We start from the raw sequence: 24,522 nt of genomic DNA on the forward strand, positions 1-24,522 counted from the left end.
CAGCTTTGACCAGAAAACGAATAGTGATGCGCAACAGACACTGGTACATCTTACTCGCTCCTGTCTATAAGTATACTAAAAATCGAGGTTACGTGGTCCCGGCTGTTCTCTTCTAGCATAGTCGCCGATTATATATAGCTAGATTTCTACCTACCCAGTGGCTTACAATTGAAAGTGAGGATGACGCCAGTTAGCGTTCGCTGGGGAATGTTTAACTTCATGAACTAAATAGCGATGCTCTTTGACGTTCTCTTCAGTTCGGGTCTCAAGCCCGAACGAGGGTTGTTAAACCGCTCTAATGAGACGTTATAACATCGAAACTAGTCAGTAGTTACAACCTCTCCTTGTAATTGCGACAAAAATGTCCATTAACATCACGCTCTTCAGAGGAGCTGTAATTCAATATTTGTCGAAGCATTAGCCAGGAAAGTAGTTCTTTTATTCTTTAAATACCTGCAATATACATTTTCGAAATAATGAATTTCGGAATTATTTCGTAAAAAGCCAGGTTTATATACGAACCAACCACCCTCGTGATACAAGTTATAATACATCAACACAGTGAATAAATTTTATTAAACATTCTTGCGCTTTCATACATCAGTTAAATCAATAAAATTCGCCTCAAAGTTAAATTAAAAAGTATGTACCTATTTGCATTTCAAGTAATTGTTTTACGTTTGAAAATCAAAATTGTGTCACGAGCTAAATTGAATATTTACTCTCAAATAACGAACTAAAGTAATCAGAAGAATGTAAAAAAGTATAACCATTTATTATTTTCCAAAGGTGCTTTTTATTCAAATAAATTCAATCAATTCAACTAAATCAACATCTAAAAGTATATAAACCAAAACCAGAAAAATTATAACTTTTACTATTTTATTGTAATCAAATGATATTTACAATATTCATGTGAACGACTTATAACAACTATTATTCAAATTTTTGTGATGTATCTACACAGATTATGAACATTGAATTTCCGACGTCTTAATCTCTTATTAACGATATCCGCCATTTTCCAGAAAAATAGGTATGATTTTGTCATTGACATCAACTATTGATTATATTTAGCCCAGTTTTCTTCTATAATAATTGATAACAACAATTAAGAACATACTTGTTTCATTGTCTCGTATTTCCAGCATTTAATCGTTCACAATAACAATAAATTTTTGCCTACAAAAAATCTCATAGTGCGTGTCTCTTGCCTGTATATGGCTATGTGTTTTGAAGATAAAATAGTTTCTGCATAAGTATAAGTCTTATTTTATAATTCATTTTCAGAAAGTGAACGAGGTGTAGCTTTAAATCATAGGGTGGTAGCTCAACGGCCACCTATAAATATTCCGGATGATAAAGAAATAAGTACAATCACTTCCACGACATTTCCAAATCTACCAAACATTCAGAATTCGAATAATGGAGTATGGTCGTGGTTATCAAGAAGAAATGTTAGTTCTCCGTCTCCATTAAACACCCCTCCAACGTTACCTGCGGAAAATCATTACACACACATGGAAGATGGTAAGTTTGGTATACTATATACAATTAACCGAAAATAAAGATTTTTAGAATAATTTCCATACCGATATTTAAGTAAATTTAAATTCTAAAAAGTTCAAAATAAGTGAAACAGACCACGTCATGCGCACTCCTACGACATATTTAAAAATACATAACTAAAATATACTTTCATACACGGTCAAAGGGAAAAAAAGGTACTGCTGTAGTTCTGTAGATCGTTTTTTTTTCATTGGTCAGTAGCTATCCCAACGATCAATCAGGAAGCGAAAATAGCCGCTTGCTTCTGGGTAGGCTAAATCCTGGAACACCCCTAAGATTAACCGTAGATAAACGAAGCCAATTCGAATCAACACCATTTCGATCACTTAACCGATTGACGGGCACGCCTTCACACGATGACATACTATTCATAATTAAACGGGATGATGAAGCATTTTCACAGAAAGTTTAATACAGCGATACGGTGTAATCAAAACGATTAATGGACAAAGATCGTCAATCAGTTATGGGCATCCTCGTAACCGAATGTGCTTCGCCGTCGGATAACTCATACGTTTACTTAGGGAACTCTTATAGGCGACGAGCCGGATAGGGAACCAACTGAGTTTATCAAGGAAGTACACCGGCATTTCAACTTCCTACGACAAACACACATCAAGCGACATGGCACACGTACACACCATTCGTTACCCAAGATTAAGCCAATCAAAACGCTGAAACCGGCCTACAAGCTAAACGAGCCTTCATCAAACGACACTGGCGTTACTATCTGTATACGAAAAAACGTGTACCAGCTCAATACCGGAATAGCAACCAAGCAAAGCCGATAAACTTCCCTGTAGAGAACGACGCACCACCACAACGACATCATCAGCAACAGTAAGAACTCTGGCGTTCAAATAGAACAGTTAGATTCGTACAAAGTTATCAAGCCGAGTTTTCGTGAACATACAACTCATCCACACGTACCACGCCATGTGCACTCCTAGCACGATATTTTTCATCCTTCAACCACTTCCTCGAACGACTGCCTCATAAAACAATATTTCTTCACCTCTCGACTGACCGAAGTCTGACCCAGAGTTGTCTTCTATTGGAAATTCCAAATTGCCTGACACTGATACCCCCTACTATTTCCCTCTGTTAGCCGAAATAATCATTCACTTGCCATTCAACGTATCTTGAATAAATAACTCAACTCTAGCCAAGCTACGCTGGTATTAGAGGTTAGGTGCACTCTGAGGACTACTAAGTATAATTTTACACTTTAATTATTGTGTTATTACACCTTAGCCTTCCTCTGTCCTAAGACTCGCGTCCATATATGTATAGGTACACACGGTAGACTACAGTCAGTCCGTTGCGAAATTTGACAGTATTCAACAGATTTCAAGGATAAAAAATACTTCGATTTTTCCAAGAGGAACATTTTTTACGTTACATACATCTGTTATTTGTCAACCCAGTCCCTTTCACCTCTCCAAGTCCTTATTTTTAAATGGGGATCATTTTGTTTTTATCATAAAAACCTTTACTCTTTGCTTTCTTCCTGCCATAATCTAGAACAACTTATTTGAAATATAAAGCGTTAAACGAATAATTTTTTACGGCCTCAATATCATCTATCCATGATTAATTTAAAAAAAAACTGCCTGAAGTGTTTGTTTCTCAAACGGTTATAAGTACAGTAAAAACGTACGAATCTTGACCGGTTGGAAATATAGTTCTTACAATATCAAATTATAAAAACCCTTGCCGACAATTTTGTTTGATCTACCATAGGCGTGGATATCTCATTTTATAAATTTATTATTCTTATAAATACTTTTAAAAATATATAAATCTTAAGCTAGAAAGTATTCGTTAAAAGGCAATCGAATCATTATAAATTGGACGGCATTAGACGCCGTTATTTAGACAGATGCACTTAATTGTAGTCCTAATTTAAACTTAAAAAAATCATTAATATACCTCGTTAACTTGCCAGAACTGAATATTAAATTATAAAACGTAAATAGAGGAGTAAAATGTACCTGCCTGTAAGGGAATTTGGCTTAAACAGGGTACCAGATGTGAACTGAGCCTTTTTTGTACCCCATTCGTTTTTTCTTCTGGAAAACGAAATTTCAAAGCAAAAACCATAAAGGAAAATAAATTCTTTACAAATAAAACAAAAGAAAACAATACATACTCATCTTCTTCTGTGATAACATGTTCAGCACAGTTTTTCCAAAGCTCTTGACGGTCTGCTATTAGAACCTTCCTTACGAGTTCTATAATCTCTTTACTCAGTTCTGGAGACTGATTACATTTTCTTAATTCTCATTTTACGTTTGCCCATATTAACTCTATAGGATTAAATATGCTATAATAGAGGTAGTCTGAGAAGAGTATGCCCGTGTTCTTTGCACAACTCGTCAATATGATAAATTTTCTCTAAACTTTAGACCTTTAATAATGCGTATCCATATCCATGTCCGTTCAAACGGCAATTTTTACTATTGTCAACCCAACCTAAATTTATTGCATCGTGACTGTCAAACCATGCTTCATCTAGATAAATTATGTGTCTATTAGTCTTTTATCTAACGCAAATAAAATTGTCGCCATCGAACGATTCTTGACGATTCGGTTATTGCCATCCTTTATTTGCCATTCAATTTTTTGTGTTTAAAACCACATGCTGACAAAACTGGACGCAAGTTTCTAAACTGGTATAATTGTATTTTGGATAATCTGCTACTTTTTGCTGTATTACTTCTAATGTCGCAGGGCTGCTCCTTATATAAATTATAAATTGTCCTACGTATAAAATCTTGAGTAGCTTTGTAAACTGATTTCAGTTTTTCTTTACATGTTTTTCGGATCTGTTAATAATCCACAGCAACCCCTTTCGTGTCTACTCGATAAATGGAAAATTTATTTACTCTAGTTAATTCAGCAATTCTCATTATGATTGCATCATTAGATTGCTGAATTCATATCTGTATGTATTAATAATTTTTGTAGGTTACAACAGTGTTGGTGAAGGTCTTTACGCCGAACTAGATAGAGAGAGCGCATCGGAAGATAACGACAGAGATAGCAATAGTCCTGCTTATCAAAATTCGGCTTACACGGATCCTGATGCTCCAGCTTCTAGTGCTCCAAGTAGTGCTTACTACTCCGATCTCTCAACAACTACAGTTCCAGAGAGAGCTTACGAAATAGTGGGATTGGTGACTATGCCTCCTTGGGACAATAACACGGGTGGTTGTGAACAGAGAAGGCCAGGGCAAAGGTTAGCAGCTATTAGTGAGAGTAGTGCCAGCGTACCCTCGGATTACGTCTGACATGTACTAAAACTTTTAATTTTAGACAAATTGAACAAAATGTCAAACAAATGTAGACTGTTTAGTATAACTTTCTCAAATCTTGTATTGCAAAACTTTTAACTGTGATGACAGGAATATATTTCATTTTTATACAAATTGAGTCATGTGAAATTTAATAACAAAATTACAGTTTTTATTTTAATCGCAACCTATTCAACTCACTATGTATATAAAAGAAATATAAGTGTCCCGAATGTAAATATTTCTATAATACTATCTTGTACTTAAAATGTATTGTAATATAAAAAAAGAATTTATAAAAAAAATTAATCAAAGATTATTCGTATCACATTGGTAAAGAAAGAATATTTTTTTCCAAATTTTAAGTAGGTACACCAAATAATATTGTTTACCATTAATATTGACGAGGTAGTACAACCAGTTAAGATTAGGAACATTATTTATTATTCTTTTTGTATTTAACATAACGCGAGGTTAGAATATTTTGTTCTATCAGCACTTTTTTTATATTTTCACTTATTTTAGTCAATGATGTTCCATCTACTTACAAGGCATCTTTTTTAAATACATAATGCATTTTTGAATTGTTTACATAAATAGATTTATTATAAATCGGAAATTGCCGGAATTTTGCATATATCAGTTTAAGACGAAGAAGAGAATTTTTGTGGAAGAAAATTTGATCGCCAATGTACAGACGAAACCACAACAGTTATTTATATTAATGTGAAGAATGTACTTAATTGCTTTTTCACAATAAAATTTTGTTTTTTTTTGTTCCAAAGAATTGAATATCTGCAATTTAACAGCTCATTGTATTGTTCTATATAGTTAGAAGATATACATGAGCAACAGGGCATAAATATCGCTTCTGCCTTAATTGCCCTCCTTAAAAAGTTTTGATTGTCATTTCAAGTATTGAAAAATAGTACTTTGGTCGTACACTTGTGTTCTGCAGAACGAAAACTTCAGATATATCATCCGCCTTAAAGGACTCTATGAAAGAATTCTTACAAATCAAAAAAATAACAAAAATTATCAGAGCCAGGGCACAGTCAAATTCACAAATACAAATAGAAAATAAAATTAAAAAATGCCTAAAGGGTGTGGATTACTAAGTTTTTTTCACCTGAACATTTTAGTTAGTAACAACTCTCTCTAAATCCGTTATAGGCCTCTATCTATTTTTCTAACTCGGATATGACACATCCGAAGTAATCACTTCCAATTCCAATATCTTCATCGGGTGTTCCATAAAATACGCTTAATTCCATCGTCTTTCCTGCAAAATACTCAAGTTTTTCTTGTTCAGCTTTGGAAAACTTACAGAGTGATTCGTAATGTTCAGCAAAGGTAATAAAATCTTGGTCTGGTCTTATTCGTGTGAATATTTTTATTAATTTTATAAATCATAAAAATGAAATTCGTCGCTAAAATTTATCACCCTATGCTACAGCCTACTGGTAAATCCACCACTGCAAGTAGTTTTATTGTAGGTACCTACTTGACAATTATTTTTTGAATTTTTAAATAAAATACCCTGATAAGTAATTTATGTTATATCCACAGACTTAATAACACAAGAGACCAAATTGTATACATTTCTAAAGTGAGCCAATCAGTAACCCCTCCACTTTCTATACCACAACACAGTGTAGCCAATTAACAAGCAGTACAAGTTTATGAAGAAAAAATAAAATAAAACAGGAACTATTTAGTATAATGCGCAATTAACTAATAGAAAGTAGTTATTTAAATTAATTTTTATATAAAATTTTTTAATAATAAAATCAAACTGTTCCTTATAAAATAAAAATTTCATCTATTCATTATTCATATGAGATTTCTCATACGACTTTACAGCGTACTAAATGCAAGTATTTTTACCTCCAAATTTCTGCAAAGAGGATTTATACAGTTTCTTTTACTTTATGAATCCCTGAAGAACTCGCTTTATTCCCATTTCCAATTCCATTTGGTTGTATAACATTCAACTCCCAACATTTAATTACTTCACCTTGAAAATAAAGCAAAATATCAAGTTCTTGATTTTAAGATACGCGGTGGTTAATATTTGAAAGAAAAATTGATCAAAAAACGATTAGAAGTGCATTAAAAATACATATAAAATACTAGCGTTAAATGTGATAAATATAAAACTTAAATATTGTTCATGATATTTGAAAAAATAGTCAAAGAGCAAATGAACATAGTCATACTATAAAGTTAATTTTAGAGACTTTTCGTCGTTTATAAGTTTTGATATTCATAATATCTGTGCTTATCTGTGGAAAACAATGAATATCTGTTCACTTTATGAACTCCATTAAATTATTTGGTTCGTGGTTCTGTGGTTTGTGGTAAAGTGGATCATTTACTTCCAGATTTAACATTTCACAGGTAAATGGTTTTATGTCCCTTGTGTTATTAGGTCTGAGGTTATATCTTAATATTGAACTCAAAATTATTCAACAATACAAATATATCTTTTTAAACTAGTGCACAGTTCAATTTTGTTGTTTTTCGTTTACCATGTAGAAGTTTTATTGATACGAGTGATCCCATTATTATATGTACATATTGTAAGATATATTTTATTTATAATTATTTCAACATTCCAACATTTTTGTATATGTGCACTCACTTTGATACGCACTGACAAACCACACGACTGGTGTACCTGATATAAGAACTATCATGTAGGTACTATAAATGTTTATTGTTCATTTTATTTATCTATAACATTTTTAAGAAATATGAATTCCTACTGAATAATATAAAATGCACATGTTTTCTTTAGCAAATATACAATGAATCAATCTTTAAGTCTAATCATTATGTATCCAATTATTTGTTTTATAATATAGTTTACAACAGTGTAAACTGTAATTAAAAATCGTGGAAATGCGCGATAAGATCAATCAAAGCGGAATAATATCCAGAAAAAATTTTTTCAGCATATAAGAAGAGAAGATTTTTATTATTTGTGAAGATTTTAAAAACTATTAAGTAATTGTAGATTAATATAGAAATTTGATAATGTTAAGATACATTTTGAACACTTTTAAGAATATAATTCTTTTGATAATGTTTTTTAGCGAACATAACTGTACCCTATTCGCCACTAAACCGAAAAACTGATTAAATAAACGACTCCTGGACATTATTATTCTAGTTTAAACGAGCTATCGTGAAGTTTTAAAAGCTTTCTCTTAATTTTTCAGCAGTTTCAACTTTTTAACTCAGCTATTGTACTTGCATCACACATACATGATTATACAAGATTCTCTTTGAAATTTCTTGGTTTAAATTTAATTAACTAACACTTTCTCATGCGCTATACTAATTGACCTTGACCAGAATCGATCATTTTTTAAACCAACATAAAATAATAGTAGGCTGAAACCCATTGGAAAAGAGAAAATTACAATAAAAATCAAAGGAAAAATAATTAAAGGGCGATATGAGATCGAGAAAAGAAAGGGATGATTTTTTTTACAAAAATCAAGTTTTTTGAAATATTGTCCATGTGATTTTGTCATTGTAATCATTGTTGGCCAGCAATTCAGATGTGGAGCGAAACATGAAACTTTTTCTAAAACTTGACATTTTTCTTATCTATATTCCCTTATCACGTTTACGAAAATGTTGTTTGTTGCGACAAAAATTACAAAATTCCGATATCTCTATGATCATCCATAAGTTACTTATTTTGAATTACGTATAATAAATTTGAATTTCTACCAATTGTTAAAATTAAAATGTGTGGTTACGGTTCAATGAATCCATTTCGTCATAAAAAATAATGTTTTCGTGAACCACCTAAATAAAGAGAACATGATTTTTGAAAAATTTTATTCAGTTTTATGTTTCGCCTCACTTCGAAATTGCTAAATTGCCCATATATAAAAATATCTATTATAAATGTCAAATTGTGAATAAAGAATTTATCAATAACATGAGTATTTATTTAATTACTTCATATTCAGATCTTATATCAAGCTCTGAACAAGTGAAAACTAGTATATATATATATATATATATATATATATATATATATATATATATATATATATATATATATATATATATATATATATATATATATATATATATATATATATATATATTAAATTCGTCCATATAGTTTATATCCTTTAAACTTTTTCCCATCAATTTAGGCTTTGGTGTAATGTTGAATAGCAGTTAATATATATGAGCGGTCGTATTGTTGAAAGAAATTTTACGCACTCCACGACTCATTTTTTAGTCTGAAAGGTATCTATATGTCCTAAGAATACAGTTCACTACAGCGTAGTTCATCATCTTTCAGTAATTCTTTAAAATAATTGAAAGAAAGATATGGTGCTATGTTCACCTTGGTTTGTTTACGAAAAACGCATCAATAATATGGCCAACGCCCCAGTATATGACCGCTAGAGGGCGCATGACCCATGTATTTCCTAAACGCATTAGGGGTATCCAAAAACCATTAGCGTTAGTTAAGCAACCATAGATAAATACGTGAGCCCGTATTTCGATTGCATGATGCGATTTTCGGCATCAACCGGAAGGTTTTAGAGCTACACCAACACCAAGTGGCTACACCTGGTTGGCTCTTTCAAATTTTACTGAAAATTTTTCTTGACTCTGCGAAACTCCCGTCTTTTTCCCGGTTATCAAGGCTTCTAGATTCATTTTAATGTGTTATTAAATATTTTAACTTTAATTGATAAAAATCTGTCCTCTAATACCCCTCTCCCGAGAATTCTATTTGTTTAGATTTTATCCTTCCTCTTTCCGAATGTAACCGTCTGAAAACCTGTATCTATTCGGAAGTTCCTAATCAATGCAAATAATAAATTGAGAAAATTGGAGAAAAAGTATAAAGTAAGAAAGGAAAAGAGGTAGGTAACTATGAACAAACACATAATCAACTTTCATTTTATTTCGCAAAAAAAGTTCAGCAATCCGCTGAAATGTCAACAAAAATAATTCGAAAAAATGAAGTGCGCCTAAAGTATTAGCAACACAAAGATTCGGCTAAAACACCGAAGTGTTTAAATAAAGAAAAGAAGAAGAAAAAAAATTAATTTATAAAGATAAGTTCAAAAGTAATGATACTCTGGTATAAATCTTGGTTTGACTTTTTGATTGTATATATTAACATAAAAGCATTCAATTTTTAATGCTCGCGCCGACATCTAGCACAAGGTTAGTTTTATTTTGAAAAACTTCATTTTCATTTTGTTTAAACACAAACGGTATTTTAGTTATAATACATTATTTCGCTAATGACGTTTGGTTTATGTATATTCAATTCATATAGATGACAACGATCAGATATGCTGTCAAATGCATAGTTTTTTCCAGTACACTATATTTTGTTATGGAGTTTGTATAATATTGGGGTAATTTGGTTTTTCAAGTATCCTTAGTGGCTAGAAAAAATTTTCAGGAAAATTTCATTAGGTCTCTGTGCAGGTGAATTTAAATCATTCATTTGATTTCTACAAACTGAAGTAGACGAATATGTAAAATGTATGCCGAGATGTTCATGAATGATAAAGAAGTGTGGCAATTATGGCGGAACAAGTTTATTGTGCAGTTAGCAAAGAAATAAGTGTAAACTGATGATTTAGTTTAACTTGGATCAAGCGATTCATGAATATCAATGGTTCACAATTTCTAGGTAAACTACCTCAAATTAGTTAAGAATATAGATAACTTATTTCTATAACAAAAGGAAATCGCTACCAAATGTTTGAATCAGAACGGTAATTACGTTGAATAATAGCTTGGTATTCTTCTTTAAAAAATTTCCTCGATTTTCATTAGAGATCTATTAGACCTTGAAATATCCCCTGTATAATAATTTTAAAATAATTTTCTTATTGTAAATTAATACTTACACTGTTTGCATATTGACTGATCGATGTCTCTATGTAATGTAATTTTTAAAGAGTTTAGCCAAAAATTGTTTTTTTTTTCTAATTTGTACAAGACAATATTCAGTTTACATTTTCCCTTTTTTAGTATATTTCATATTGAGACAAAATTTCTCGTTGGACAATAAATTAGGTCGCGTTTAGGAGTTGTAAAAATGAAAATATTTAATACATCAAGTACTGATAAAGAAGTTTATAACAATAATATAATTTAAGTTAGCATAATATCTATTAAAACCAAATGGGACTTGAAGAAATAATACAAATTATCTTTTTTTATTCTATTGTGTGTATATATTAATTTTCTTGGTGGGATGAATTTTAATAGAATACAACTAATTACGGAAATTATTTTCAACAAATATTTTCTATTTCTGTAAATATTTTTCGACTCAATATTTCGACTTTAGACTTTGAAATGTTCTGTAAAATTGGTTCATATCAATAATAATAAATAATATAAAAACAACTCTGAAACGCGCTTATATACAATCACCCTCTGATTTTTTCACGTAATGATGCAATATAATAATGAATTAAATTGATTAGTGGCATGTCAGTCTATGCAGTTATCTTCAGATTTACTTGGCGACGTATCCAAGTATATCTTTAAGGCTCTCTCTCCGGCGGGAGAATATGACGATGGATTTAATCTGCGAAGACGGGTATTTTCTTTTTGGGCCAATTCTTTTCTTTCTTCACTGGTGAGTTCCTTCATGGTTTCTCGGTAGTCCCTTTAAAACAAAATAAATATTATTTCACATAATTTAAGTTTGATATTTTTGTGGGATTATTTATAACCTAAAAAAGTGTGGGAATGTACTTGCTTCAGTTCTCTATCAGGTTAAGTTTGACTCGTAATAACTAATATCACCTCAAGCAATGCTACTTCTTGCTTATCCTTTTAGTTGACAATTTATAGTCCAAATAATATAATAATGAGAAAATTTCAAAAACACTTTACTTAAATAGTAAAGTAGTAGAAAGCAGTAAGAAATAAAAAAATAGTGTTACAGCTTGAGTCCTAGTTAAGCTGGTGGTAAGGGCGGTACAGTTGATGAAAACAGCATTAAGAAAAAATAAAAAAATAAAATATAATAAATACTTTTATAGGGTATCTCAAAAATGATACTCCTATATAAAAATATTCAAATGTCTCTTTTTTAGAAAACCACGTTGGTGTGTTTTTCAACTTTTTCTTGGTTTGCTTTTATCAACTTTTGCTCTCATGACCCACCATAAAGTGAAACTTACTACTACTTACTATTAGAAGTCAGATAATTGTTTTGAAAAATTCTGTTAGAAATGTGGATTAACTTTAAATTATGGTTTTCTTATGGAGAATTAATCCCATGTCCTCAACAGACAGTGACTTCCTCTTTTATATAAAATATTACTATAGCATGTTAGGTATCGCATTAATAAGTTCATGACTATTTAAATTATTCTTCTTTTAATTGAAAGGACACCTCTCATTTGACTCCTATCAAAATTTGAACAAAATGTTGTGTTTAGCAGTCTTTGATAGCAGACTATCCAATAAAAGGTTGTATAATAAATTAAAGAACTTGAAACGTTCTGTTTATTGTCTTAATACTCATATTTCCGACTACGTGAATATGATATTAGAAATATTAAAATAAAAACAAAATTAAAACTCACTTGAAGAAGAAAATTGTACCATTCTCCGCATTAACAGGCCATTCTTCTAAATTAGGAACCTGCAGCTGCCATACTAATGTTTCCATTTCTAAAACAGGTACATCACACGGAAGGGATTGTTTCACATTGGTTATTTCTAAATGTTCTACAGGTATATCTGATAATTCAGATAGTTTTTTCTTCAGTTCATCCCTCGTTAAGTTATCTACAACTACTTCCTGGAAAGGTCGAAGAGTTAAAGTTGAGGGACACCTAAAATAAACAATACATTGAAGAGTGAATAGTTTTTCAAGTAAAAGTTCTAAAGGTCGGGGCTTTAATAATAAATTCGTGCTTATTTTGAACTTTTTTTTTATAAACATCGACGCTTTTTTTTAACCGTTCCAATCACGATAAAGGAATTATTTTCATGGCGCAACAAGTTGAGAGGGTCGTGACGTGACACGAGCTTTTCGAGGAAGTCCCGATCGATGTTTGTATTTACTTTTAAAAATAGATGTGAGATGTGTAGGCAGTTTTAAGCTGCTAGTATGGTGCTCTTGGTCGCGATATTTCAATTAAATCAGGTCGAGCCAGCGATCTTTCAAGTACAATAAATAATCATTTGTAGTAGTGTATAAATAATCAATAAGGTCAAAAGTAAATAATATTAACCTAGGGGTATGGCTCCAGGATAACCCGGAAATTAAACTGGAAAAATGAAAAAATATTTTGTAAAGGTTGCGTAAAAACGGTAAGTTATAAATTTACCTGCTGATAGATCGTCGTATTATATATAAAAAACCTCATCTCAATACCTATCAAATTTCTCTTAATTTATTTTTGTAAAAAGTATGTAGTGAATTTGGTCAATTTCAAAGCTAATCTGTCTTTGATTTTAAAACTAGCTAGGCTTACAACTTTTAATCTACAAAATTAATAAAACCGTAGTGAAACTTTTGGAAAACTTAGATTTTATTCAATTTTATTACCGAGTTACTAAGAAACCATATATTTATAGCAATTTTTCTTATTGCTTTACTGTGTTTTGAAATACGGTATTAGATTGTACGCATTTATTTGTTATAAATAATTACCTAGAAACCTGGTAATAGATTGAATGAAATGTATCCTTTCCGAAAGTATTATCTATTTTGTAGATATTCAAGTTGTAAACTTTACCTTCGCAACGAGCTGAAAATATGTTATTTGAAAAGACGTTACTTCACCCAACTATAAAATATGTTTGATCCAATGAGTAAAATTTTAATTTTGAAATCAGTCGTATTTAAAAAATATTTTTTTTTGTATCTACTTTTAAAAAAATCACTAAAATCAGTAAGGAAAAAGATATTTAACATTAAAAAGAGCTACTTTAATTTGGAAAGGGTGTATGTTCTAGGACGATGCATTACCCAGAAATATTTTTTCATATAGGCAGCTAAAAACTACTTTATTGTAGATTCAGTGTGTTACAAAGTACAAACAATTGGTTCTTCTTTAGCATCTACTCTGGGTCGTAATTGTAATGAAAAAAAAAATAATTTAATTTAAATCTCAGCAATGGCAGGTTATAGCTAATATTCCCTTGAATAAGTTAAAAAACAATCACAAATTCCTGGAAAAACATTGCAAAGGACATATACCAGACGAAAGTATTCTACGCAAAAACTATGTTTCTCTGTATATCTCGATATAATTCGACAAATTAAAGCAATAATTGGAAGCAATTGTTGTTGATGAAACTACAGATAGTTGTGGATGGTATATAGTAAATTTATTGGTGGGAGTTTTGTGGCACGAAGTTCCTACAAAAGGATATTTAATTAGTTCAAAAGAATTAAGCAAAACAAATAGTAACACCATATCCAAATTTGTACATGAAGGGGTAGCCAACTTTTTTGACCCGAAGCCGTACCAAGAGAAAAAGTACTACTTATATTTCCAGATGCAGCTGTTTACATAGTCAAGGCGTCTAAAAATTTAAAAGCTTTTTACAGCAACTTAATTCACTGCACATGTTTAGCTTATGGGATTAATAGTATTTCCGAAACCATATGTTTACAATTTCCATTCACTAAAAATTTAATCAATAATGACAAAAAAATATTTGATAAAGCACCTTTGAGAGTGCTAATGTTTAAAGAACGTTGTCTAAATATTCCACTTCCTCTAGAACCAGTGTTAACCATATGGCGAATATGGCTTGACGTCGCCATCTATTTTGCGGGAAATTTCTACAATTTCAAAAATTTTTGAATTTTCTGAAATCTCAACTAAATCAATTGAAAAGAAATCATTCTTAACAATAGAGAACTTCACAATAATTTGGCTTCTATCAAAACCAACTTTAGTTGCATTAGCAAAACAATTATATCATTGGAAAAGCGACAAGTACTTTTGGTAGAGGATTTTAAAAACAATATTAATACTATTCCGGGACATATTGGCAGTTTAATTGAAAATAAAATGAGATAGGTATTTGAAAATCATGTTGGATTTCAAGAATTGATCCTGATGTCATGTCTAACTTTAAATATGCCCCTATTACAAGTGTTGTTCTTTAGCTGTTGACCATCATGTTTTATTTATTACTCAATTATCTCAAAGATTTTTATTGTTTTTCATCTTTATCACTTCTTCAATTTCTTCTCTGTTCAATAAAGCCCTAAGTTGATTTTGAAGGTTTTCTTTATCTGGAATTTCTTCGAGTGTATTTTCGTTTCTGTTATTTTTGACATTAAATATTTCTTGGAAATATCCTTTCTATTTTCTAATTTTTCTTCTTCGTCGCCTACAAGGTTTCCTTCTTTTTCTTTTATTTATATGGTATTACTTTCGTATTGCTTTCTTATGTGTTTAACATCTTTGTAAAACTTTTTTAATTTCCTTTCTTTAATATTCTTATATTCTTCCTCTATATTTATTATTTGGTCTTCTAAAAAATTCAATTTTTTTCATCCTACATATTTTCTTTGCTTTTTTTCTGTGGAGAGATTAGCTATTCAGAATCTCATATTTTAAAAAAGATATCCTGGAGATAACTTATTCATCCCTAATATTAAATTTAGGCGATCTTCGAGTAGATTTCCCGCTCCGTTTGAACGAGTCTCTGTGGACACTCCTTGCAACTTAAAAAAATCCTCCCCTTTGACAACTGATACTATTGCGGTTCGAAAAATTGCAATTACAGTTCCTATTTTCTATTGAAATTCTGAAAAATTTTTTTTGCAAACTACTTCTGTGTGTTGAAATTAAGCAACATATAGAATTGGTTTAAGTTAGAACCACATGAATGTATGGAAAGACATTGCAACGGTATTTCTGAAACCTTTTATGCATTTCATTTATTTTAATAGGGAGTTAATGAAGCATCGGCAAGTTTATGTTATTAATCCTGAAATTTTAAAGATTTTGAACTCAGAAGGAATCTTGCAATAAGTGTTGGCAACATATTTCACTGATGCAAAGGTCTATAATATGGTAGAAATATAATTAAATTTTTCAAATAATGTTTAAAACACCCAAAGAGAGGCATAAATTAAACAAATTTTTGTTTAGTTTGAGACTAATTTATAGCAAATCCAGAAAAAGTTCGAATTTATACATAAAGTGCACACTAATAATTATAATACTCACCATTGTCTAACAAAGAATAAACACTGGTCACGACTTGTAACTTGTTCCACATCAGGAAGTTCTTGTAGGTAAACATCCATATTGGGTAAAACGAGTATATCTTTGTCAAACCTTTGATCATCTAGATACACCCTCTTGGGCTTTTTCCAATTTTTTTCACGTAATCGACATTTGTGATAAGGAATATCAAGCATATGCTGTTTTTTTGCTTGAAAAAGAATTTCTTTTTTAACTGTACCAACTGTTTGCCCTTTTGCAATGATATGTTCAAATAAAAAGTTGTTTAAGTCCATCGTATCAAGTTTCAAGTGATATACGTGACATTTTATTTCATCTTTCCTCAATACTCGACCCAGTTTTATCGTTATTCTAAAAAAATTAGATTATTACATATCAATTGACCATAATAGAATAGTTTTTTCTTGTTAGGTAATAAGAGCACTGGTAGGAGAAAATTTTCTGCTAAAAAATTCAATACTTAAATGAAAATTTAAAACTTGTAAATTTTATCAAAAAAGAAAATTAGATTCAGTACTAACCTTTCTCCATCCTTTGCAGACCTTAAAGTATCTGACAAGCAACTCCATTCTTCGTCTGAACTCACATACTGTTTGTAAATTTTAAAATACTCTGATGGTACTCTTAGAATAACTTCCAGATTTTTCTTAAACTTCTCTAATGTCATTCTTTTGTCAGCTAATACTTTACACTTCCTGAAACAATTTTTATTGCCTAAATATTACCTGTTAACTTGACTACTCTTAAGAAAAATAATTAAAATATTTTATAGAACATGTTAAAGATAAATTTCCTACATTCTACCCCAGATAGAATAGACCTATGTTTGACTACAGTTCCAACTTCATTGTAGGCCTTTCAATGACTCCGATGAATGACTATATAAGATAACTGCCCAACATTTACTGATTTTTGTTTGTCTACACTGTTAATTACTTAAATGCAAAAGGTTCGACAAGTCAGCCCAGAATTGGCATTACGAATTTTTTTACCTGCTCTATGTTGACAGACTTTCAAACTGCATTTCTCTTATTTTTGTTATAAGATTTATATCAATAGTAACAAATTCATATTAGACTTACCTAATAACAGTATTATCCCAATTCTGTATCTCATTACTGTGCGTTTCACTCGTTATTTTAAAGTAATAATTTTGAGAATACTGTTCGTCTTGCTGCGTATCGACGTCGTCCCAATTCATTTCTTCACCAGAATGACCAAGTGCGTCATAATTATAGTTGTCTTCTCGTGGATCGCTGGGAGACATGTGTTGATCTGCGGGTGAGGTCGGACTGCTTGGTAACATACCTATGTGTTCACCTAAAAATGAAAAATTAATAATTTAAACCAAGTTCCAATTACTGATGCTGTAATATAAAGTGAGTTTTTAACAGATTTTTGCATAAAATTTCAATAACACAAATAGAATATGATTGAACATGTCATATACAGTCATGAGTCTTTGTTCTAATACATAAACTCTATTGTTTTAATAATTCATTCGCAATAAGAAAGACTTTTCAGTAGAAATATTGGTATGCGGTGTTGGAACTTTTTGCTGAACATAAGAACAAAATGAAAAATTTTTAATCACCTTAATATGGAATATTTTGAAATTTAATGGTTATTGTCGCTTTAAATACAAACAACCCAAAAAAATGTCAAACTAAACATGACTTTTAAGGAGCTACAAATCTTAACAAATGAAGAATATTGTTGAATTACTGCTGAACAGCTGAGAAATAAAAGATTATGATAAAATTTGTTTAATGTTTCATTTTAAGCTTCTTTATAAATTTTTTTAAATTCACTTCATTTTTAAGTCAAGGAGGCAGTAGAGCATCTATTCAGCGAATGTCCTGCCCATTTCATCCAAAAGCTCAAGTACCTTGAAGGACAAGTACTAATAATTTGGAAAGTGGAACACAAAATCCTCAGAAAAATCGAGATGTAGAGTCTCGTACAAAATATCTTCTAGGTATAGATGCCAAAACGACTCCCCTAACAATTAATCTACAATGTAAACTAAAGCCAGATGAAAGACAAAAGTGTGGGAAATGATTATAGATATTTTGTAAAACACATAATGTTTACTAACACGACAACTTTCCATTTCAGTAGGAAAGTTAACAGCCACAATGTTATAATATGGAGGACCGACCAACTACACCAAATTGTACAACTTGAGCTGTAAATATGGGTCACCTGTAAATGCTGTCTTAAAAACCCAAAAGAATATTTACTTACCGGGAGTTTCTCCTACTAAAGTTCGATCACTATCACTCAAACTACTATCTTCACTATTACTTTGGTCGCCAAAACCATCTCCTGGGCCCGGCTGTGGCGACACTCTCAAATTCGGCGAGTTTGTACACCTATCACCGCTACCTAGCTCTAATTTGTCCAAATTTTGATTCAAATCTAACGATGGAATGGACAACGATTCCAAAGTAGCTAAAATTATATAAAATATTATAGTAAGCCCGAAATTTTAAATTGACATTAAATATTATCAGATGTGCTTGCATCTGTTTACAATAAACTCAGAAGCTATTGAGTTTTCATACAGATATAGTGATTCACAATGAACATATAACTATGTATAAATTTCTTTTTTGAATCACGTCATATTATAAAACATCGTCTGTATGTCTAAATTTTCATGATAAACTCACTGAACAAATATTCATAAAAATTTAACTAAAAAATTTGGATGATTCATAAGGAGTGTTTGACACTTATTCTATGCTTCTATAGAAAGACATGCTTCACTGCCCTTACGAAACCAGAGCGAACCATTAGCTTATAATTTAGTAATTAAATTGAAACAGAAACAAACAGTCACTAGTACTAGTTAACTGCAACATTTCAAAGAAATACTCTTCACAACATTAGTCAAAATAATTTTCTTGGGTTGAACTTTAGAAAATACTTTTTATTTAATGAGAGTCCCATGAAACAATTTAAACTGTTACAACTTGACTCTACTTATTCTTCTAGATTAAGATTTTGATATTGATTCAAAAATCAAATTAAAGTCTAGTAGATCTTATTGATCAGAATTTGTATTTTATACTTACCAACATCCGTATCAGGTAAAATAACTGTCAGACTAATTATATAACCAAATTGTGATATTAACCTCTTCAATTTCGAAAACTGGAAACTTTTATCTGGATCTTCATCTAAGGCATTAGAAGCATATAGTCTGTAACTGATGCACTTGGGGTCAAACTTAACTAATGCTTCATCATTATCCAAATACTTTGGTTCATTGCTATACATTTCTATTACCACTTTGACTAAAAAAATATTATAATTGTATAAAAAGGGTAATTTAAACTAGCGAAAAACTGAAATCTTGATACAGGATTTGAAACAAAATTAAATTTCTTACCTTTAGACGGGTTAATATTCAGTAATGGGCCAATTTTTTGTTTCAGATCATGAACAGTATCGTTTACATCTACTCGTACAATTTTTGGTTCATTTATCTCCTCTGTTTCTAGGATGATGGGATATACCTTCATATTAATACCACCAGGAAAATACGTTTCCCAAGGAGTTTCTAAAATAAAAACAAATTCAACAATTTCAAACCTTAATTCTCAAACACATCTGTTGCATAATAATAATCATTCAGAAATTAATATTAGCATCCAAAAAGGCAAAAATACATTTTCACAATCTTTTCTTGAGTTTGCTTCGATGTTTGTTTGTGAGTGAATTGAAAATATCACGACATCATTTTGATTTGAATTTTGGGGTACTTAAACACCTTCAATCCTTTTTGTATTTAAAACACTTATTGCATATGTTTCCCTATTTTATTTTGAGTGGAGAAACCCACTTTCGCCATAATAATTAAAATCAGGTTTTGTAAGGTTACTCACCTGGTTCCCTAATTTCTAACATCCATTCTGTAAATTGGTTAACACGATTCTTCAACTTATTTACAATATCACAGAATTTGATTTCGTCAGACTCAAAACTACTATCGATGCATTCATGTTTTCTATTAAAAACCACTAGACGGCAATCCTTCAAATCTACCTGAGAAGAACTCAAGTTGAAACGTTGGTAAGCATCCCTGGCGGCTTCTTCTAATGTTGAATCATTGAACACGTGAATCTTTATCTCATTAAGGGTATTTGTCGTAGGATGTTTACATAAGACCTGAAAAATAGATAGTGTTCTATGAAGATCAATTAATAGTTATAATTGAATAAAGGTTTCAGAAATCACTTACTACTATTCGCATCATTTCACTTTCTTTTTCTCTATTTATTCTATCTTCTTCTTCTTTTCGTCTTATTTCGGCCAACAATTCTTTAATATGCGGAGGAAAGTCCGCAAATCCCATAGCTCGAGCATTTCGATCTTTATCTATTTGCCTATACATCAACATGTAAGCATTTGTACTTGAAGAATAAGCTCCAGAATAATAACCTCTTTGAGGACCTCCACCATAAGTTTTTCTTATATCATCTTCAGTAATCTGTATAAATGATTATTAAAATTAGACAAAAGTGATTCTGCACCAGATGCAATTAGTATATGTATCTATGCAAGACTTGTATGTTTGGTTTCAGAATTGCAAAGCTTAATGGACCACCACAACATCTCAATACATTAAGTACTGTAATGTAGCTTAACTATGTATTTGTTTTTCTGTATCCCCTTAGAAATTAGCAATAATGTTGAATGAATTTCTTACCCCTGTGACACTTTGATCATTGAAACAGAACCACAATTGTTTATCAAAATCTTTGATGTAAGCATAGTAGTGACCTCCCGAAGCGCTACCCGAGTGAATCATAATACTGAATAATTCGTAGATGTATGGACCTTTTGCATCTTCATCATGGTTATTTCCTGAACTTACATCTATACCTAAAAAAGTCCAATACAATACTTCACTGCAGAGATTAAAACGTTACGTGGTACTAGAGAATATACTAATTAGTTCAAAAGGTGAATTAATGATAATAAATCACTGTAACATATGATATTGGAAAATATTTTGGGGAACCTAAAAATAACAATGTAAAATTCTTAATAATTATTATTCCAATATACCAGTGTAAATCTCCATAAAACCGAATTTCCACTCGACTACTTGCTATTAGAATCGAAACCAATCATTATTATAACGATAGTGTTCACAAAAATTAAATTTTGTAACCTATAATTTATAGTGATTATTTCATGATATGCTTCAAATAATTTTACTTGAAAATAAAATATTTGTTAGGTTTATTTGCTTTGATACATTGGATATTGAGGGAATAATTTAAAAAAATGAAAAAAATTGAAAACCCCCTATCAGCATCTAAATATTCAAATTTATTTAACAGATATAGTCTCCTATCTATCTCTGTTCTGTTATAATTTTACCCCCATATTGAATTATTTATATTTCCTCACAACATTGATATTTTCAACTTCTCAAAGCAGTGTGTATAAGCGTTTTGTTTTAAATAATTTGAAAAAAATCATTTGGAAATAAATTTGATGATGTGGGAGACCCCAAAAAGAAATAATTTTATTAATTAAAGTATTTTAAACTGAACATTCATTGTGAATGGTATAACCAACCTGCAGAACCTGTAAACAATAGTTTTTTTAAAATATCGTTTTCACTTTCATTCCGATCATACTTTCACAAAACTTCATCAATTTTATATCCTTGGAAAATATTTCCTTGTTTGTTAGAATTACAATATCTTTCCTTATGGTTAACCGTTGGTGATATTCATACTGGACACACTGTTTACACTACCACTACACCACTTACAATTACACCGACGCGCATTTCCATAACAAACTTATCAGCTTCGGAGACAGAAAGCAAACTAAAACCTATTAGAAAGAGAGAGAGAGAGAGATTCATTCAAAAATTTTTAGGTAGGATAAGGAAAAATTTTTATAGCAGGAAGGTTTGTTGTAGTTGGCCCTAATATAGGAGTTGCTCCTCTGCAGCGCTGAGGTTGTACTATCCTAGCTGAAAGGAAGAAAGATACAACCATTGGACAGAAAAGAACGAAAAGAGTAGCAATGTGCTCTTTAAACTAGACATTAACGGACATCTTAGTCTGCCCAACATACTTAATGTCACAATCATGTCACAACTCTTCTCCAAATCTGGTATTTTATCTTTGGGTTACCCAATAATTGTTTTAATGCATTTAAAAGCATTGAGATTATTATAAATAGGGACAAAGGACCTATTCCTATATTTTATTATTTAAAAAATGAATGTGGTATTTCCCGCTGAAGAAGTTTTCTTGCTGCAATTGTTTTTCACGGGAGAGAATTCATTAAATAAAATTAAATAAGAAATAATTTGAAATGAAGCATATCTTTCTGTATTAGAAATAGTGGAAGATCACAGTAAGAAAAATTTTATGCTCGAAATGGATAAATATTTTGAGCAAAGTCATCAGTCGACTAAAGACATTTTTATTATTATTGAAATTGAAATTATTTCGATATTTTATTGAAAATGAGTAATTTCACATTTTTTTCACATCAAAACTCGAATAATAAGCATTCCTTTAAGCAATCATATTCCTTCATTATCCTTGTACCACTATTAATCCAAGATACCAGGTTTTCACCTCCGATTTCCACGAACCTGCATCGACTTCAATGAAATTTTCACAGCATGTAGGGAATACTTGGGGATGGATTAAAAATAAAAGATCATTGGAATCCATTAAAATGTGGCATAGGAACTACTGCAAATGATATTTTACAATTGCAAAAAAGGATGTGGTGCATCATGTAGTTGCCAGAATTGTGCGCCAATAATATATAAAATAGAATGATTATATAGAATTAACAATATAATTTTCTTATTTAATTTAATAAATTTCCAATGTAATTGAAAATTTTTCCCCTTAACAGATAATTTTTTAAGGACGAATAATAAGCATAATTGTATAAATCTTGTAAATAAATTTTGTCATTTTTACGTCATAAGGAATGATTTATAGATGTTGAAAATTTTAAATACATAATATTCGAGTTAAAAAATTTCAATTAATATTATAATAATAAGTACGCCTGTAAATATTTTTTCAGAAATAGGGCATGATTTATAGAGGTTGAAAATTATAAATACAAATAAATAAAGTCAAAAGAGATAAAAAGATGTCAATTTAAAATAAATCATCAAAAAGAATCAATACATATGGGTTGAACATTTGAGATGCAAAATATTTGAGTTGAACATAAATAATAGTAGGGGAGCCCAAGCGGGGATTTTTGAAGTGACTCGAGCGTGTCAGAAAATTATATAGGGAGAATCCTTGCATCCTTTAATGTACCTCTACCAAGTATGAACCCTCCATATGGTGGGTTGTGTTGAGGGGAACCCGACTGATTGGTAAAAAAAAATCGATCCATAGAAAAACTCGAGCGTGTCAGATTAAGAAAAAGTTGATTAATTACATTGAGAAGATTGTATATCTCAATAATCTGACAATTTGAGCGTGACATTAAGAAACAAGCGAGTTTCGAAGTTGTAAAAAAAAAACGTCACCTTGAAATATTCGAGCGCATTTCAATTTTTTTTTATTTTGAAGGAAACACTATTAGAATTACAAAGAACTAATAATCTGACAGTTTTCATGGGGCGATGTTAGTAGAATCGTGGAGCAAAGGTGAAGCGTACAGCGGCTGAGAGCTGTGTATTCCCCACTCCGCGTCTCACTTTTTTTCTCGCTCTTTCTCTACTACTACCAGCTCTGCATGCTCTAACGGGATGTGATTACAACCCAGCTTTGTACAGGCGAGGTAAAAAAAGGCCTCTACAGATTCTAATGGGATCTGTAAATATACAAGAAGTATTTGCAAACTTGGGCTCTGAAGCATATAATATTGAGGCATTATCTTCCACCGTGGAATCGTTCATCTGCCATTTGTACGGGTTTAAAAAACTAGCTGACGTTAATATTGCTAGGATTGAAATATTTAATAAAACGTACAAAGTAAATGATACCCTTTTCAACCCTTTTCACTGAATGTGCGTAATTACGATGCTTGTAATTTGCCACCATGTCGATCGGAGCTGCAACAACATTTATTGCGAACGAAATATATTGCTTGTTTGTGGAGGAACGCTCACAATCGTATTCCTACGGAAATGTCACCACTAGAATACGGATGGAGAAATGTGGATGGAAAATTGGAGCCAACTTGGTTCCTAGGAAACCAACTTCCTGAAGCGTACGAAGACATCGTCATAACACCTGACATTTTAGGAGATACTTTAGATTCAGGTACGTTTTTTTTTCCATATTATACTATCATAACATAAATATAACATTATAATGTATCATAACCATTCTTAGTTACAGAATCACGAGATGACGAGGACGTCCAGGAAGTTGAAGTGGAAACAAACT

At 31.0% G+C, this 24,522-nt stretch overlaps 2 protein-coding genes across 8 annotated transcripts in view; one reads left to right on the forward strand and one right to left on the reverse strand.

Moving 5' to 3' along the window:
- Positions 1–8,822, forward strand: part of LOC130903499 (uncharacterized) — a 190,055-nt gene extending 181,233 nt beyond the window's left edge. For both annotated transcript variants that reach the window (XM_057815630.1, XM_057815629.1), the window contains exons 4-5: positions 1,291–1,530; positions 4,540–8,822. In XM_057815630.1, coding sequence (XP_057671613.1) covers positions 1,291–1,530; positions 4,540–4,862 — 563 coding nt within the window. In that variant the 3' untranslated portion in view covers positions 4,863–8,822. The remainder of the gene's footprint in view (positions 1–1,290; positions 1,531–4,539) is intronic.
- A 973-nt stretch (positions 8,823–9,795) lies between these two features.
- Positions 9,796–24,522, reverse strand: part of LOC130903502 (ubiquitin carboxyl-terminal hydrolase 47) — a 50,303-nt gene continuing 35,576 nt past the window's right edge. For all 6 annotated transcript variants that reach the window (XM_057815635.1, XM_057815636.1, XM_057815638.1 and 3 more), the window contains 11 exons: positions 20,829–21,004; positions 20,361–20,609; positions 20,005–20,287; positions 19,509–19,679; positions 19,192–19,413; positions 18,359–18,565; positions 17,194–17,431; positions 16,633–16,806; positions 16,094–16,462; positions 12,476–12,727; positions 9,796–11,547 (listed from right to left, as the gene is read on the reverse strand). In XM_057815635.1, coding sequence (XP_057671618.1) covers positions 11,370–11,547; positions 12,476–12,727; positions 16,094–16,462; positions 16,633–16,806; positions 17,194–17,431; positions 18,359–18,565; positions 19,192–19,413; positions 19,509–19,679; positions 20,005–20,287; positions 20,361–20,609; positions 20,829–21,004 — 2,519 coding nt within the window. In that variant the 3' untranslated portion in view covers positions 9,796–11,369. The remainder of the gene's footprint in view (positions 11,548–12,475; positions 12,728–16,093; positions 16,463–16,632; positions 16,807–17,193; positions 17,432–18,358; positions 18,566–19,191; positions 19,414–19,508; positions 19,680–20,004; positions 20,288–20,360; positions 20,610–20,828; positions 21,005–24,522) is intronic.

This window comes from Diorhabda carinulata, chromosome 2, assembly GCF_026250575.1.
Source record: "Diorhabda carinulata isolate Delta chromosome 2, icDioCari1.1, whole genome shotgun sequence".
Classification (NCBI taxonomy): domain Eukaryota; kingdom Metazoa; phylum Arthropoda; class Insecta; order Coleoptera; family Chrysomelidae; genus Diorhabda; species Diorhabda carinulata.